This window comes from Oncorhynchus keta, chromosome 8 (assembly GCF_023373465.1).
Source record: "Oncorhynchus keta strain PuntledgeMale-10-30-2019 chromosome 8, Oket_V2, whole genome shotgun sequence".
Classification (NCBI taxonomy): domain Eukaryota; kingdom Metazoa; phylum Chordata; class Actinopteri; order Salmoniformes; family Salmonidae; genus Oncorhynchus; species Oncorhynchus keta.
The window spans coordinates 21278407-21297801 of NC_068428.1; the positions used below are offsets into that span (position 1 = coordinate 21278407).

Genomic DNA, 19395 nt, shown 5'->3' on the forward strand with positions numbered 1-19395 from the left:
TGATATGTCTGCCAGACATGCAGAGATGCGATTCGCCACCTGGTCATCAGAAGGGGGAAAGGAGAAGATTAATTGTGTGTCGTCTGCATAGCAATGATAGGAGAGACCATGTGAGGTTATGACAGAGCCAAGTGACTTGGTGTATAGCGAGAATAGGAGAGGGCCTAGAACAGAGCCCTGGGGGACACCAGTGGTGAGAGCGCGTGGTGAGGAGACAGATTCTCGCCACGCCACCTGGTAGGAGCGACCTGTCAGGTAGGACGCAATCCAAGCGTGGGCCGCGCCGGAGATGCCCAACTCGGAGAGGGTGGAGAGGAGGATCTGATGGTTCACAGTATCGAAGGCAGCCGATAGGTCTAGAAGGATGAGAGCAGAGGAGAGAGAGTTAGCTTTAGCAGTGCGGAGCGCCTCCGTGATACAGAGAAGAGCAGTCTCAGTTGAATGACTAGTCTTGAAACCTGACTGATTTGGATCAAGAAGGTCATTCTGAGAGAGATAGCGGGAGAGCTGGCCAAGGACGGCACGTTCAAGAGTTTTGGAGAGAAAAGAAAGAAGGGATACTGGTCTGTAGTTGTTGACATCGGAGGGATCGAGTGTAGGTTTTTTCAGAAGGGGTGCAACTCTCGCTCTCTTGAAGACGGAAGGGACGTAGCCAGCGGTCAGGGATGAGTTGATGAGCGAGGTGAGGTAAGGGAGAAGGTCTCCGGAAATGGTCTGGAGAAGAGAGGAGGGGATAGGGTCAAGCGGGCAGGTTGTTGGGTGGCCGGCCGTCACAAGACGCGAGATTTCATCTGGAGAGAGAGGGAGAAAGAGGTCAGAGCACAGGGTAGGGCAGTGTGAGCAGAACCAGCGGTGTCGTTTGACTTAGCAAACGAGGATCGGATGTCGTCGACCTTCTTTTCAAAATGGTTGACGAAGTCATCTGCAGAGAGGGAGGAGGGGGGAGGAGGATTCAGGAGGGAGGAGAAGGTGGCAAAGAGCTTCCTAGGGTTAGAGGCAGATGCTTGGAATTTAGAGTGGTAGAAAGTGGCTTTAGCAGCAGAGACAGAGGAGGAAAATGTAGAGAGGAGGGAGCGAAAGGATGCCAGGTCCGCAGGGAGGCGAGTTTTCCTCCATTTCCGCTCGGCTGCCCGGAGCCCTGTTCTGTGAGCTCGCAATGAGTCGTCGAGCCACGGAGCGGGAGGGGAGGACCGAGCCGGCCTGGAAGATAGGGGACATAGAGAGTCAAAGGATGCAGAAAGGGAGGAAACAAAGTTAAGTTAAGTTTAACAAAGTTAACCATTTTCACTGTAGAGTCCAAAACATCTTTCAAGCTGTCAGGCATTCCCTTGGCAGCAAGAGCCTCTCGGTGGATGCTGCAGTGTACCCAAGTGGCGTAGGGAGCAAGGAGTAGCTGCTTGCACGCGTGTTATCACTCCACTATGTCTCCCTGTCATGGCTTTTCCACAATCAGTACAGATACCAACACATCTTGACCACCGAAGTCCATTTGATGTCACAAAGCTGTTCAGTTCAGTGCTGTTCAGTACTTATATCCTCTCAGTACTTATATCCTCTCCTGTTGTCCTGGTTTCCAGTACCACCCATAAAGTTATTTAACTAGGTGAGTCAGATAAGAACAAATTCTTACTTACAATCACAGCTTACCAGGGAACAGTGTGTTAACTGCATTGTTCAGGGACAGAACATCCGATTTGTACCTTGTCAGCACAGGGATTTGATCCAGCAACCTTTCAGTTACTGGCCCAATGCTCAAACCATTAGACTACCTGCCTCCCGGAGGAAAGGCACTACTCCCAATATAAGTGAACCCCAAATCAATGTAGTTCTCACCATATTTACGCCTCTTCAATAGTTCAACATCCCTGTCTGTTATTCAGTGCTTTCCTGGGTAAAAAGGGGGCAGTAGCTCTTCGGCTGCATCAGATTCACATGCTAGCTGGGCTAACAACATATTTTGAATTACTGATGCTAGCATTGGATGTGCTCGTGGAAGCAGAACAACTTGTGTCGTCGACAGGTGCAGGTGTAGTACTGCTGGTAGTAGCAATACTACCAGTGGAGCTGATACGTGTCTCTATGGATGCAACCATTTATCAATTTTTGAGCAAATGCAATGAGCAGCAGCTACGTTTGGCTACATATTAACCGTTAGCGGAATTCCCACGAGAGAGTAACAGAATGTGATTGGATGGTAATTATTTGACTAGGTTACCTGTATGACATTGTGTTGTTATTTAGCTGAACACTAGATGGTTTAATTTTATTTTTGGCAGTGAAACAAGGCTACCAAGGCGTGAAAAGAAACTCATCCAATTGTATGGCCCCATTGGAAAATATAAATGGACTGTTTTTGAAAATGTGAAGGAAAAAAACGTTTTTTTTTGTTGTTGTTTTTTAAAAACTTTTATTGATTTAAAATAGATGTGAATCACATTTTTATGGCTGTAACCTTGATTCTCTGAGTATAGTAACAGGTCGCCAAGCTTTCATATCGTTCCTCCACCTCCATGGGGTTCGAGTGAAGTAATTGCCTTTTTATGAGTGAAGTTATGTGGGTAAAGTAGGGGTGTGGCTGCAAACATCTTTGATATTAAGCATCTCAATCAAATCGCGTGAAGGGGAAGCAGTTCTCTGTAGGTCGTTTGGCAACCCGTTACTCAGAGAACCAAGGTTACATCTGTAACCTAACGTGCTAGCACATGCGCAGATCAAATACACAGCTGGAAGACCGATTGAAGGTGTTTACACGTCCTAGTAATTCAAAAGATTGCCCTGAAAACAAGGTGTTTTATTCTGCATATGCTTCCTTTGATTTTGACCGTACGCCGATTTAGGATAAGCAGAGTAAGGTGTTTACATTACTACTGCATAATGTGCCTACTGACATAATCAGTTTAATATCAAATTATTACTGTGAATGTAAACATACTCAATATGTCCCATTCATTTTCATTGCACTCGAATAAATGTGCATGCCTATTGGCGTGAAAAAAAGTGATGGGAAAAATGCCTATGGACGTCACACGTCATCTGCCCAAATCAAATAAACGTTTTATTAGTCACATGCGCTGAATACAACATGTGTAGACCTTACAGTGAAATGCTTACTTACTAGTCCATAACCAACAATGCAGTTTTTAAAAAATGAATAAGAATAAGAAATGAAAGTAACAGGTAATTAAAGAGCAACAGTAAAATAGAGCAGCAGCCGGCGTTCCTCTGCACTGCCATGAGCAACTTTTGGCCAGCTGGCACATTTTGATTGGCTGCTGTCCGATTCAAACTGTAATCAGTTAAATGAAGAGTTGATGGGCTGCGCACTTTTTTTCAATAGCATCATTTTTTATATTTGGGCTTGGGGAGGGTATCAAGTCAGTTCTAGTAAAAGGCTCAAGTCCAAGTTAAGTGACCAGTCATTGGTGTTAAAGTCGAGTTGCAAGTCATCATATTTGTGACTCGAGCCTGACTCGAGTCCAAGTCATGTGACTCGAGTCCTCACCTCTGGGTGTTCCTTTTGTCCTGGTGGGAAAGGGAAGTGTGGAGTGCAATAGAGATTACATCATCTGTGGATCTGTTATGGAGGTATGTAAAGTGGAGTGGGTCTAGGGTTTCTGGGATAATAGTGTTGATGTGAGCCATTACCAGCCTTTCAAAGCACTTCATCAATCAATCAATCAATCAATCAATCAATCAATCAATCAGCTGATGTCACAAAATGCTGTACAGAAACCCAGCCTAAAACCCCAAACAGCAAGCAATGCAGGTATAGAAGCACGGTGGTTTGGAAAAACTCCCTAGAAAAGCCGGGAGAGAGAGAGAGGAGTGGTCTGGAGACACTGTGGCCCCGGCCGACGATACCCCCGGACATGGCCAAATAGGCAGGATATAACCCCACCCACTTTGCCAAAGCACAGCCCCCACACCACTAGAGGGATATCTTCAACCACCAACTTACCATCCTGAGACAAGGCGGAGTATACCCCACAAAGATCTCCCCCACGGCACAAACCCAAGGGGGGGCGCCAACCCGAAAAGAATCACTGACGTGATCTTCAAGTGACGCACCCCTCCTGGGGACGGCATGGAAGAGCACAAGTAAGCTTGTGACTCAGCCACTGTAATAGGGTTTGAGGCAGAGAGAGGGGAACAGGCCAGGCAGAGACAGCAAGGGTGGTTCATTGCTCCAGTGCCTTTCTGTTCACCTTCACACTCCTGGGAAAAACTACACTCAATCATAGGACCTACTGAAGAGATGAGTCTTCAATAACGACTTAAAGGTTGAGACCAAGTCTATGTCTCTCACATGGATAGGCAGACCATTCCCTAAAAATTGAGCTCTATAGTAGAAAGCCCTGCCTCCAGATGTTCGCTTAGAAATTGTAGGGACAGTACGGAGGCCTGCATTTTGGGACCGTAGCGTATGTGTAGGTATGTACGGCAGGACCAAATCGGAAAGATCGGTAGGAGCAAGCCCACGTAATGCTTTGTAGGTTAGCAGTAAAACCTTGAAATCAGCCCTTGCCTTAACAGGAAGCCAGTGTAGCGAGGCTAGCGCTGGAGTAATATGATCACATTTTTTAGTTATAGTCAAGATTCTAGCAGCCATGTTTAGCACTAACAGAAATGTATTTAGTGCTTTCTCCGGGTAGCCGGAAAGTAGAGCAATGCAGTAGTCTAACCTAGAAGTGACAAAAGCATGGATTCATTTTTCTGCCTGATTTTTGGACAGGAAGTTTCTGATTTTTGCAATGTTGTGTTGATGGAAAATAGCTGTCCTTGAAACAGTCTTGATATGTTCGTCAAAAGAGAGAGGGTCCAGAGTAACGCAGAGGTCCTTCACAGTTTTTTTGAGACAACTGTACAACCACCAAGATTAGTTGTCAGATTCAATAGACAATCTCTTTGTTTCTTTGGGACCTAGAACTAGCATCTCTGTTTTGTCTGAGTTTAAAAATAGAACATTTGCCGCAATCCACTTCCTTATGTCTGACACACAGGCTTCCAGGGAGGGACATTTTGGGGCTTCACCATGTTTCATTGAAATGTACAGCTGTGTGTTGTCTGCATAGCAGTGAAACATGATGTTTCTGAATGACATCACCAAGAGATAAAATATATAGTGAAAACAATGGTGATCCTACAACAGAGCCTTGAGGAACACCAACATTTACAGTTGATTTGTCAGAGGACAAACCATCCACAGAGACAAACTGATATCTTTCTGACAGATAAGATCTAAACCAGACCAGAACATGTCCGTGTAGACCAGTTTGGGTTTCCAATCTCTCCAAAAGAATGTGGTGATCAAAGGTATCAAAAGCAGCACCAAGGTCTAGGAGCACAAGGACAGATGCAGAGCCTTGGTCTGACACCATTAAAAGGTAATTTATCACCTTCACATGTGCAGTCTCAGTGCTCTGATGGGGTCTAAAACCAGACGGAAGCATTTTGTATACATTGTTTGTCTTCAGGAAGGCAGTGAGTTGCTGCGCAACAGCTTTTTCAAAATGTTTTGAGAGGAATGGGAGATTCAATATAGGTCGATAGTTTTTAAAATATTTTCTGGGTCAAGGTTAGGCTTTTTCAAGAGAGGTTTTATTACTGCTACTTTTAGTGAGTTTGGTACACATCTGGTGGATAGAGAGATGTGTATTATATTCAACATAGGAGGGCCAAGCACAGGAAGCAGTTCTTTCAGTAGTTTAATTGGAATAGGGTCCAGCATGCATCTTGAAGATTTAGAGGCCATCATTATTTTCATCAATGTTTCAAGACATATAATATTACAAAACTTGAGTGTCTCCCTTGATCCTCGGTTGTGCAAACTCAGGACAACTGAGCTTTGGAGGAATACGCAGATTAAAAGAGGAGTCCGAAATTTTATTTCTAATGATCATGATCTCTTCGTCAAAGAAGTTCATGAATTTATCACTGCTGAAGTGAAAGCCATCCTCTTTTGGGGAATATTGCTTTTAAGTTAGCTTTGCGACAGTATCAAAAATCAATTTTGGATTGTTCTTATTTTCCTCAATTAAGTTAGATAAATAGGATGATCAAGCAGCAGTGAGGGCTCTTCGATATTGCACAGTACTGTCTTTCCAAGCTAGTTGGAATACTTCCAGTTTGGTGTGGCACCATTTCCATTCCAATTTTCTGGAAGCTTGCTTCAGTGCTTGGGTATTTTCTGTATACCAGGGAGCTAGTTTCTTACGACAAGTGTTTTTTGTTTTTAGGGGTGCTGCATCTAGGGTATTACGCAAGGTTAAATTGAGTTCCTCAGTTAGGTGGTTAACTGATGTTTGTATTCTGACGTCCTTGGGTAGGTGGAGGGAGTCTGGAAGGGCATCTAGGAATCTTTGGGTTGTCTGAGAATTTATAGCACGGCTTTTGATGATCCTTGGTTGGGGTCTGGGCAGATTATTTGTTGCGATTGCAAATGTCATAAAATGGTGATTATGAGGAAAAATATGAAGATCCACAACATTTATTCCACAGGACAAAACTAGGTACAGACTGTGGCAGTGAGTTGGTCCGGTGACATGTTGGACAAAACCCACTGAGTTGATGATGGCTCCGAAAGCCTTTTGGAGTGGGTCTGTGGACTTTTCCATGTGAATATTAAAGTCACCAAAAATGTGAATATTATCTGCCATGACTACAAGGTCCGATAGGAATTCAGGGAACTCAGTGAGTAAGGCCATATATGGCCCAACAGTAGCTATAAAAAGTGATTGAGTAGGCTGCATAGATTTGAGTTTGGGTTTATTTTATTTTTACAGGGACAGTGCACATTAATCAACGTTTCACGTGCCCGGTTTTAGCCAGCCGGCTAATTTTCAACCGCAGTAAATTGAAATTTGCTATTGTAAATGTTAGCAACACCTCCGCCTTTGCAGGATGCATGGGGGATATGGTCACTAATGTAACCAGGAGGTGAGGCATCATTTAACAAAGTAAATTCATCAGGCTTAAGCCATCTTTCAGTCAGGCCACTCACATCAAGATTATGATCATTGATTAGTTCATTGACTCTAACTGCCTTGGATTTGAGGGATCTAACATTAAGTAGCCCTATTTTGAGATGTGAGTTAATAATGACAGGAATGGAGGTCTTTATTCCAGTGAGATTGCCAAGGCAAACACCACCATGTTTAGTTTTGCCCAACCTAGATCGAAGCACAGACACGGTCTCAATGGGGATAGCTGAGCTGACTACACTGACTGTGCTAGTGGCAGACTCCACTAAGCTGGCAGGCTGGCCATCTCATTGTGGATGTGAGTTTATAGCTACAGACATGAGTGCTATTGGTCGGTAGTCATTTATACAGGTTAGCTTAGTGTTCTTGGGCACAGGGACTATGGTGGTCTGCTTAAAACATGTTGGTATTACAGACTCGGACAGGGAGAGATTGAAAATGTTAGTGAAGACACTTGCCAGTTGGTCAGCGCATGCTCGCAATACATGTCCTGGTAATCCGTCTGGTACTGCGCCCTTGTGAATGTTGACCTGTTTAAAGGTCTTACTCACATTGGCTGCGGAGAGCGTGATCACACAGTCTTCCGGAACAGCTGGTGCGCTCATGCATGTTTCAGTGTTATTTGCCTCAAAGCGAGCATAGAAGTAGTTTAGCTCATCTGGTACACTTGTTTCACTGGGCAGCTATCGTCTGTGCTTCCCTTTGTAGTCTGTAATGGTTTGCAAGCCCTGCCACATCCGTCGAGCATCAGAGCCAGTGTAGTATGATTCGATCTTAGTCCTGTATTGACACTTTGCCTGTTTGATGGTTTGTTGCAGTGCATAGCAGGATTTCTTATAAGCTTCTGGGTTATAAGAAATAAGTTACAATAGTCCGCACCTTGAAAGCAGCAGTTCTGCACTTTAGCTCAGTGTGAATTTTGCCTGTAAGCCATGGCTTCTGGTTAGGATATGTACGTACAGTCACTGTGGGGACGATGTCATCAATGCACTTATTTATGAAGCCAATGACTGAGGTGGTGTACTTCTCAATGCCATCTGAGGAATCCCGGAACATATTCCAGTCTGTGCTCGCATAACAGTCCTGTAGCTTAGCATCTGCTTCATCAGATCACTGTTTTATTGATCAAGTCACTGGTGCATCCTGTTTTAATTTAGCTTGTAAGCAGGAATCAGGAGGATAGAATTATGGTCAGATTTGCCAAATGGAGGGTGAGGGAGAGCTTTGTATGTGTCTCTGTGTGTGTGGAGTAAAGGTGGTCCAGAGTTTCTTTTCCATCTGGTAGCACATTTAGCATGCTGATAGAAATTTGGTAAGACAGGTTTAAGTTTTCCTGCATTCTAGTCCACGACTACAAAAAGCGCTGTCTCTGGGTGAGCTTTTTCCTACATGCTTATGGCAGAATACAGCTCATTCAGTGCGGTCTTAGTGCCAGCATCAGTCTGTGGTGGTATGTATACAGCTACAAAATATACAGATGAAAACTCTCTAGGTAGACACTGTGATCTACAGCTTATCATGAGATACTCTACCTTAGGCGGGGCAAAACCTCAAGACTTCCTTAGATATCGTACACCAGCTGTTATTTACAAAAATGTTCTGTCCTGCTTTTACAGCGTATAACCAGCTAGCTGTATCTTGATAATGTCATCATCCAGCCACGACTCCGTGAAGCATAAGACATTACAGTTTTGAATGTCCCGTTGGTACTTTACATTTGTTTTACTGCTAGCTAAAAGACACTGATCAGGAGGGATGGCGAACATATTGCATCTGAAACAGTTCTCAAAGTTGGATTTTCTAACAAAATAGGGGGTGATAAGGGATGAAAGACCAACACTTGAGCTTAAACGTTAGAATCCTGTTGCTGCAGGATTATTTTTCTTTGACAATATAGTTCAAATTAAGATCCTACAACTGTATATGTCTTCCCTTTGTTGTGACATATAGATAGCTTTGTCTCTTGACTTTTCCAGGGCCATTCAACAAACTAGATGAATATAGGGCACCCTGTTCTCCCTATATTATTTTCTTGCCAAGTAGCTAATGCCCTCAAGGCAAAATTCAAGGCTTCAAACACCAAACATTAAATTAGGTCAACATTTTTAGGCAAGGGCTCCGCTTAACCTATGTTTATCAAGGGAAACACTGGTAGGGCATATTATTTGTCTTCTCCTCAGGGATAATGATATGGAAGGGTATCTCTACTTTATATATTATATATATTACATATAGTTTGCACTTTTATGTGTTTGCATAACACACATTCCACAAATAATGCCATAGGCCTAGACAAAGACATGGACATGGAATAAGAATATTGTATATCTCATTGACACTTTGCCGGTGACATCAGTTTGCCACTGTGATGATACATCAAACATCTAAACCCCTCTAGTCTTTGTGTGAAGCCATTCTTTTGGAGAATATAGAACTTGTTCTCCTTCGTCATTGTGTCATGATTGCTGACCCTTAAGGGGCAGTCCGGTTGCTGTGGAAACAGATTGGAGAGAGGCTCAGAGACTCAGGGGGTGATACTAATGACATAGAGGGGGGTTCTGGGTAGGCACAGTGGTGGACAAACGACTCCAGAGTGATATGACAGATAGTCATTTGAGGGAAAAGCATACATATGCTTGGAATTAAATTTTCTAATCAAATCAAAGTTTGTTGGTCGCTACAAGGATTTGAAGGTGTTATAGGAGGTGCAACGAAATGTTAGTTACTAGCAGTACAGTAGAATGTCTCGCAAATACAACACACACACACACACACACACACACACACACACACACACACACACACACACACACACACACACACACAAACAAACAAACAAACAAACAAACAACAACAAATAGAACAAATAAATCAAGAAATAGGCATCCAAATTAGATATATTAAAGTAGGCAGGTGTGAGAATCCATAATATAAATGTGTGATGTGTAGATGTAACAGTATAACTAGACCGTACCCTCGCCCATACCCGGGCGCGAACCAGGGACCCTCAGCACACATTAACAACAGTCATCCTCCGAAGCATCGTTACCCATCGCTCCACAAAAGCCGCGGCCCTTGCAGAGCAAGGGGAACTACTACTTCAAGGTCTCAGAGCAAGTGACGTCACTGATTGAAACGCTATTTAGCACGCACTGCTAACTAAGCTAGCCGTTTCACATCCGTTACATAGAGGCAGTATATAATTTGGAAAAGAAAATGGTAAGCACAGTAATGTAACCTTTTGATTTCACCTCATTTTAACATTCTGTCGTAAAGAGCACATGTTCAACTTGCAATTTTGCAGGTACAGTATATTTGGACGAGCCATGTCGAGAATACAGTATACATACACAGAGCATAAACAACAATATACAGTATAAACAGAATATGAGCTGACAAGCGTTCAATGACTCTTTATACAACGGGTGGGTCTAATCCTGAATGCTGATAGGTTAAAACCGTATTCCAGCTGGTGTCTATTCCATAAATTACTACTGGCTAAATCTATGACATTAAAATGCTTATTTACTCTGTTCCATCTAACTGCGCAATCCACCGTCTCATCAGCCCAACCAGGCAATTCATAAACTTGATTTCCACTATAAAAAAGCATCTATCTCACATTTCTTTCAGACTAACATTTAGTTTTGAACAGCAGAGATTTGTATAATCTTGCTGTCTGTCTCTCTGACATTTGCAACATTGTTTCAATATTCCAATTTGATCTCCAGCTGTCCAATAGTAATGGACGTGTCGTTCTCAGCCAGTCGAAATAATGAAACAACTGGCATCATTTTTATGGATATATACAAAGACATGTCAATTGAAAAAAAAGGGCAAATGAAACGAAGGTCAACTAGTTTGCAGTCTTTCCAGCTTCAGTTTGAAATGATTGTGTTTGCTGTGTTGTTGGCTAGCTCATCTGAACAACAGTTTCCTGACGAGTGAGCACATTTTCTATACCAGGCGAAATCAGAAGTGAGTGCTATAGGACGTTAGTCATTTAGCTCAGTTACCTTAGCTTTCTTGGGAACAGGAACAATGCTGGCCCTCTTGAAGCATGTGGGGCCAGCAGACTGGGATAAGGATTGATTGAATATGTCCATAAACACACCAACCAGCTAGTCTGCGCATGCTCTGAGGACGCGGCTGGGGATGCCGTCTGGGCCTGCAGCCTTGCGAGGGTTAACGCGTTTAAATGTTTTACTCACGTCCGCTGCAGTGAAGGAGAGTCCGCAGGTTTTGGTAGCGGGCCGTGTCAGTGGCACTGTATTGTCCTCAAAGCGGGCAAAGAAGTTGTTTCATCTGTCTGGGAGCAAGACATCCTGGTCCAGCTGGGGCTGGTCTTCTTTTTGTAATCCGTGATTGACTGTAGACCCTGCCACATACCTCTCATGTCTGAGCCGTTGAATTGCGACTCTACTTTGTCTCTATACTGATGCTTAGCTAATTTGATTGCCTTGCGGAGGGAATAGCTACACTGTTTGTATTCGGTCATGTTTCAGGTCACCTTGCCCTGATTAAAAGCAGTGGTTCGCTTTCAGTTTTGCGCGAATGCTGCCATCAATCCACGGTTTTTGGCTTGGGAATGTTTTAATAGTTTCTGTGGGTACGACATCGCCGATGTACTTGCTCGAATCAGCGTATTTGTCAACGTTGTTGTTTGACGCAATGCGGAACATATCCCAGTCTACGTGATCGAAGCAATCTTGAAGTGTGGAATCAGATTGGTTGGACCAGCGTTGAACAGCCCTGAGCGCGGGAGCTTCCTGTCTATAGGCTGGAAACAACAAAATGGAGTCGTGGTCAGCTTTTCCCAAAGGGAGGGCGGGGGAGGGCCTTATATGTATTGCGGAAGTTAGAATAACAATGATCCAGGGTTTTACCAGCCCTGGTAGCACAATCGATATGCTGATAGAATTTAGGGAGTCTTGTTTTCAGATTGGACTTGTTAAAATCCCCAGCTACAATGAATGCAGCCTCGGGATAAGTGGTTTCCAGTTTCCAGTCAAATGAAGTTCGTTCAGGGCCGTTGATGTTTCTGCTTGGGGGGGGATATATGCGGCTGTGATTATAATCGAAGAGAATTCTCTTGGTAGATAATGTGCTTGATATTTGATTGTGAGGAATTCTAAGTCAGGTGAACAGAAGGACTTGAGTTCCTGTATGTTGTTATGATCACACCACGTCTTGTTAATCATAAGGCATACCCCCCCGCCCTTCTCCTTACCAGAAAGATGCTTGTTGCTGTCAATGAATTTGTCAAATTTAGGAAAATAAAAAAATGTTACCTTATGTACATAAGTATTCAGACCCTTTGCCATGAGACTCGAAATTGAGCTCATGTGCATCCTATTTCCATTGATAATCATAGATGTTGATTGGAAGTTGATTGGAGTCCACCTGTGGTAAATTTAATTGATTGGACATGATTTGGAAAGGCACACACCTGTCTATATAAGGTCCCACAGTTGACAGTGCATTTCAGATGAAAAACCAAGCCATGAGATCGAAGGAATTGTCCGTAGAGCTCCGAGACAGGATTGTGTCGAGAGACAGATCTGGGGAAGGTTCCCAAATGATTTCTGCAGCATTGAATTTCCCCAAGAACACAGTAGCCTCCATCATTCTTTTATAAATTTGCCATTCATTCTTAAATGGAAGAACTTTGGAACCACCAAGACTCTTCCTAGGGCTGGCCGCCCGGCCAAACTAAGCAATCAGGGGAGAAGGGCCTTGGTCAGGGAGGTGACAGAGCCCCAGAGGTCCTCTGTGGAGATGGGAGAACCTTTCAAAAGAACAACCATCTCTGCAGCACTCCACCAATCAGGCATTTATGGTAGAGTGGCCACATGGATGCCACTCTTCAGTAAAAGTCACATGACAGCCCACATGGAGTTTGCCAAAAGGCACCTAAAGGACTCTTAGACCATGAGAAACAAGAGCCTGGATGAAAACCTGCTCCAGAGCGCTCAGGACTTCAGGATGGGGCAAAGGTCACCTTCCAACAGGACAACGACCCTAAGCACACAGCTAAGACAAAGCAGGAGTGGCTTTGGGTCATGTCTCAATGTCCTTGAGTGGCCCAGTCAGAGCCCGGACTTGAACCCGATCGAATATCTCCGAAGAGACCTGAAAATAGCTGTGCGGCAATGCTGCCCATCCAACCAGACATAACTTGAGAGGATCTGCAGAGAAGAATGGGAGAAACAGCCCAAATACAGGCATGCCAAGCTTGAAGCTTCATACCAAAGAAAACTTGAGGCTGTAATTGCTGCCAATGGTGCTTCAACAAAGTACTGAGTAAAGGGTCTGAATACTTACTGAAATGTGATATTTCAGTTTTTAGTTGTTTTATATACATTTTTTTAAATGTCTAAAAAACTGTATTTCTTTGCCATGATGCGGTAATGTGTGTCGATTGGTGATGGATTTAAAAAATCTATTTTGGAAAAATTCAAGGGGTCTGAATACTTTCCGAATGCACTGTGCATTGAAACTAGTTCAATGGAATTTGCCCTTTCCCTGTTGTGCTGCACTGAAGCAGCTGAGAAAAACGGGTCACGTGACTCGTGCCATTGCTGGACGCAGGCCTCGCTCTGCTCTGTTTCCAGTGAATTCACGATAAAGAAACAAATTCGTTGTTTTATTGAAAGCGTACGAGCGAATGAGATATTACAAAAAAAAGTACTATCAGTTTTGATTCAAGAAATGTATGGTAATATTTTTACGTAGCAGGGTCTAACCCACGAGGGCTCACATGCACAGTTGTTACCCATCTCCGCTGCTGTGCCAGTCTGCTACATAAAATAATGATCTAAAATGTTTTATGTGGAAAAGAACACATTTCCCGACTCAAAGCCAATAGTACTTTAGACAAAAATAGCTTATTTGGTCATACACTTTCAATAAAACAACACATTTGTCCATATTTCGCAGATTTCTGAATCATGAATTCACTGGCAACGGAGCAGTGAATTCAATTCTCTCCCTGTAGTGCTATACTGTAGTGTTTCAGTATAGCACTACGGGGAGAGAGAGGGGGAGAGGGGAAGCTCCCAAGCTCCATGAACTAGTTTCAATGTATGGAATCACTTGGGAGTTTCTGTATTTTGGGTAAACTTCTCCTTTAATGATCTTCTTGACCTTCCTTTGACAACTAGTGCTGTAAATGTCCTGGAGGGCAAGCAGAGTGCCCCCGGTGATGCGTTGGGCTAACCCCACCACCCTCTGGAGAGCTATGCTGTTGAGGGCGGTGCAGTTGCTGTACCAGGCAGGGATTCAGCCCAACAGAATGCTCTCAATGGTATATAAGTTTGTGAGAATCTTAGGGGCCATTCCAAATTTCTTCAGCTGCCCGATGTTGAAGAGTCGCTGTTGCGGCTTCTTCACCACCGCGTCCGTGTGGTGGGACCATCTCAGGTCCTCAATGATGTGCACACCAAGGAACATGCGGCTCATGGATGGGGGTGTTCTCCCTTTTCTGTCTGCTGTCGTCCACGATGAGCTCCTTATTTTGCTTCACATTGTAGGCTGTCTAGTGTTGGTAATTAGGCCTACAACTGTTGTGTCATCAGCAACAAGGTTATTATAGTAAACAAAAACTGAAACTTAAATAACAACTAAAATTAGAAAACCTATTTAGGAAACTGAAATAAAAGCACTTGGAAAAACAAAGTATTCTAAATATATCTTTGACAGCAAAACGAACAAAAATAAAAACCATCATGAATTATGTTTTTATAGATTTTTTTTTGTAATTATGTATAATTTTTTATAATGGACATTTCGTGCTTCTGAATCTGGTGGGTAAATGCTGCCAGGAGATCTTGATGTTTCAAATAGGCCTAGCTTGTGCATCACTATCACTAGCTCTCACTAGCTAACAGGGAAGATATTCCGAAGGCGAGCATGGCTGGGCTTAAACAGCTTGTGAAGTAGCTGGAGCTTTTCGCAATCCACACCGACCAACTTCAAACTGACAGCCAGTCGTTGTCTGATGTGGTGCTGTGGTTTCTGAACCTTGATGCACACTTGCAGTCAACTTGTAGTCAACTTGTAGTCAACTCTGAGCTATATCGGGTTACAAAGACATTGAAGATGTAGACCTATGTAGTCTGTGATGTGACAGGAATCAATGGTGTAGTGGTCAGTGTAGCCTCAGGCATGTTTCTATGCATGGACACATAATATTTGTGCGTGGATGTATTTATGTGTGTAGGCCTTTTCAATTATCCAGTCAGTCAATGAATTAGTCAGTCATTGTTGCTGTAGCTTGTCCAGAGCTGATACCTCTGGATATTGATTCTATCTGTCTGACTGTGACTGCCGATATCTTCAGAACGAAGTTGACTACACGTACAAAGTTGCCAAAGTATTTGAAATTGTTACAAACAAGTGAAGGATGGAATTATGCTTCAAATGAAAACCGAGATGACTGCATTGAAATACACTGAGTATACAAAACTTGAAGAACACCTCTTCTTTCCATGCCATAGACTGACCATGTGAAAGCAATGATCCCTTATTGATGTCACTTTTTAAATCCACTTCCATCAGTAGTGATGAAAGGGAGGAAACGGGTTAAACAATGATGTTTAAGCCTTGAGACATGGATTGTGTTGTGTGCCATTGAGGGTGAATGGGTAAGACAAAATATTTAAGTGCCTTTTGAACGGGGTATGGTAGTAGGTACCAGGCTCAGCAGTTTGAGTCAAGAACTGCAACACTGCTGGGTTTTTCACACTCAACAGTTTCCTGTGTGTATCAAGAATGGTCCACCACCCAAAGGACATCCAGCCAACTTGACACAGCTGTAGGAAGCATTGGGTCAGCATCCCTGTGGAACACTTTCGATACCTTGTAGAGTCCATGCCCCGACGAATTGAGGCTGTTCTGAGGGCAAAAGAGGAGGGTGCAACTCAATATTAGGAAGGTGTTCCTAATGTTCGGAATACTTATTGTATAAATAGGCTACATGGGCTATATAGGCTATTTCAATCATATTGAAATATATTTCATGTTCAATCAATTGAGTTATATTTAGCAACTAAGCTACTGCCTGTCATTTTTGCCTCAATGTGTTTCATGATGTGTGACAACACAAGTGCAATGATGTGCGCAATCTGTGCTTTAATGCATTATTATTGGGTAAGCATAATAAGCAAACCTCCATATATCTCTAGGAGCTGATCTGTCATCAGTATTGTGGAATCATTCTAATGTTAAGGTAAGATTTGAATGGATAAAGCTGATCAGAGAGCAGCACTGCATTTCTTTCCATCCTATCAGTATCGACACATGGTCTAACGACGCACTTAGCAAACGTTCTCTCTATGTGCTTGGGAAACACTCTTAAAAAAGTTTGTTTGTACATAACGATGCATCCGGTAAGATGATCGTAATTCTTAAGTTACATCGCAACTGTCGAACGAGGCCCTGGTGTTTGAGTATGAAGAGACACACGCACACACACGCACGCACGCACGCACGCACACACGCACGCACGCACGCACGCACGCACGCACGCACGCACGCACGCACGCACACACACACACACACACACACACACACACACACACACACACACACACACACACACACACACACACACACACACACACACACACACACACACACACACACACACACACACACACACTCCTGCCTGCTGTGAATTACTGAAGTAGTCTTTATTTTGATCAGTCAATCATCATTAGACTTACACACACACTGCTCTGTGGTGCATGTGTGAATGTGATGGGCCACACATATTCTTGTTTCTCTCCATTAACATTTAAACAATACACACATAAACAACACACAACAGGGTTGTCTGTTGAGATGGAGTATATGGTTGAGTTGTGGTGTAAACAGAGCAGGGACAGGGACTATCCAAACAGGATATGATGTAAAGCGTGTCAGGTCCATAGAGGAATAATGACATCAGTTGTCAGTCCTGTCACTGTACTGTGATGTTATTAAGATCATTCTAGGAAGTGACAAAGAGATTATCTGCTAAATATCTCAGATGTGACTCTATATACAGTCTGTACATCCTTCAACATTAGACAAACACTGGACACAAAAGCCGTTAACAGGAGACGGTATTAGCACATCATGGTTTGTGTGTGTGTGTGTGTGTGTGTGTGTGTGTGTGTGTGTGTGTGTGTGTGTGTGTGTGTGGCTGTTGGGGGAGGGGTCACCACACCAGTCCCCTCACCAATGATATTATCCTGTGGACAAAGCCCCTGCCCCTTTATCTTTAATCCTGAAATTACCAACAAGCCTTCCTCTTCATGCGTTCACTCATGCACACCTCTTCATGCATTCAGTCTAGTCAGTATTGGAGAATAATGTATTATATTGCAGCCTTCCAGCTTTTGACAGGACAGAAACATGGTTTGGCTATGCTTGTAGCAACCTTCCCTATCCTAGAAGGGATGGTTGGTGGACACAGTGGCATCATACCCATAGGGGGCACAAAGGCACGTGGCCCCTCAAAAATGTCAGATGTTAAATGAATTACTTAACTGAATTTTTAAACCCACGTATTATAATTATTTTTTAAAATATGTCAGCGGTATTTTGCGGGGGGCACACTGACTGGACCAGGCAGATAGAACCCCCCTATTCTCCCTAGTAAATGCTTCTTTCCAAGGTGCACGGAGAACAGAGATGCCTAGGCAGGACGCTAGATACTCTAGTTCGTGCGGTATCACCAGTGGAGGAGGAGAGAATGTAGAGTGAAACACAGCATTTGATTTTATTTGAGCTGCTGGTGATGTTCAGGAGGTATGTTTGTTTATGAATGTGATCAAGCTGTGTAGCCTATTGGTTCCATCTTCATAAATAAATAAAACTAAAATGTTTTTGTTATTTCTCTGTAATACCAATAAGGAATACTCTGTAATAAGACAACAGCATTTTTTCCAAATTTCTCCAGGCCCCCTCCATCCTCTCGTACTTTGTGCCTCCTCTAACATAATAGGTGCATGATGGCCCTGGGTTGCCATTTGTGATAATTTTAAAATTGTATTTACCTAGGCAAGTCAGTTAAGAACAAATTCTTATTTTCAATGACAGCCTAGAACTGCCTGTTCAGGGGTAGAACAACAGATTTATACCTTGTCAGCTCAGGGATTTAAACTTGCAACCTTCCGGTTACTAGTCCAACACTCTAACCACTAGGCTACCCTGCCGCTCTTAAGTTACATCGCAACTGTGGAACGAGGCCCTGGTGTTTGAGTATGAAGAGACACACACGCACGCACGCACACACATAGTCACACACATCCACATGCATGAACACACACACAGTCCTGTTTTTATTGCTATAGATGTAACTTAAGATAACAATAAAGGCCAGATGATATCTCCAATCCGCCTCTCTCTCTCTCTTCCGAGCAGCTAGTCTGTCACAAACTATCTCCCAGAGTGCTGAGTTGACGTGTTTCAGAGGGAATTGCGCTCTTAGTCAGACCTGTCTGTCTGTCTGAGTGGCAGTGTCTCTTCTATGGGGGAGATCATGATGACAAGGCACTATTTCTCATTGTGTATTGGATCCTCTCTACCACTGCTTGTGTGTGTGGTTTTTTTAGGCTTTGAATGTGTGTCTTGACTCTTAAATATATGTTTGCAATGCTTAGCTCCATGAGGTACATAGTGAAGTGAAGAACTCCAAGGGTATTTTAGTGCTTTTACACATTCCAGTAGCAGAACAAACATCCATACCCAAGCGCACACACACACGGACACACGGACACACAGAGACACACAGATGCATTCACACACAGACACAGGTAATGACACACGCACACATAATACACAGCCCGCACTAATACTCCAAATCTACAAAGTGTATGAATGGAGCAGTCTGGAGACTGAAGCAAACTCATTTGACCCGATGTGAGGCTGGCTTCAGCTACGGCAGCGCATTTCATATTTCTTGGGCCAGCTTGTCTTAAGACTTTAAATACTTACTCATCATGATTTTACAACTCTGGATCAAAATGAATCCTGCTATATTCCACTCTCTCAAAATGGCTGACTGTTTCACTGGTCGTGAATCAATAACAGTACAGTTTCACTGATTCTGAACCTAACAGCCTCCCCCCAATACAAACTAACCTCTTTATGTGTTTCAGATCTGATCTCGGCCACCAATGCGACCAATGTGAACATCCCTCAGATGGCTGACACTTTGTTTGAGAGGGCCACCAACGCCAGCTGGATTGTCGTCTTCAAGGCCCTCGTCACCACACACCATATGTGTGTCCATGGCAATGAGGTCAGATGACAGTAATTTAGTACACCACCACAATAAAATAACATTTTACTGTTTCATAACCACGGACAGCTGTCCATAGTGCTGAAAACAGTGCTATTTGGAATGCTGCTCATTCTGAAACATGGT

At 43.4% G+C, this 19395-nt stretch overlaps 1 protein-coding gene across 2 annotated transcripts in view; it reads left to right on the forward strand.

The window, feature by feature from the left end:
- LOC118386992 (clathrin coat assembly protein AP180-like) overlaps positions 1 to 19395 on the forward strand; it is a 29990-nt gene that overhangs the window by 5389 nt on the left and 5206 nt on the right. For both annotated transcript variants that reach the window (XM_035775064.2, XM_035775065.2), the window contains exon 3: positions 19127 to 19269. In XM_035775064.2, coding sequence (XP_035630957.2) covers positions 19127 to 19269 — 143 coding nt within the window. The remainder of the gene's footprint in view (positions 1 to 19126; positions 19270 to 19395) is intronic.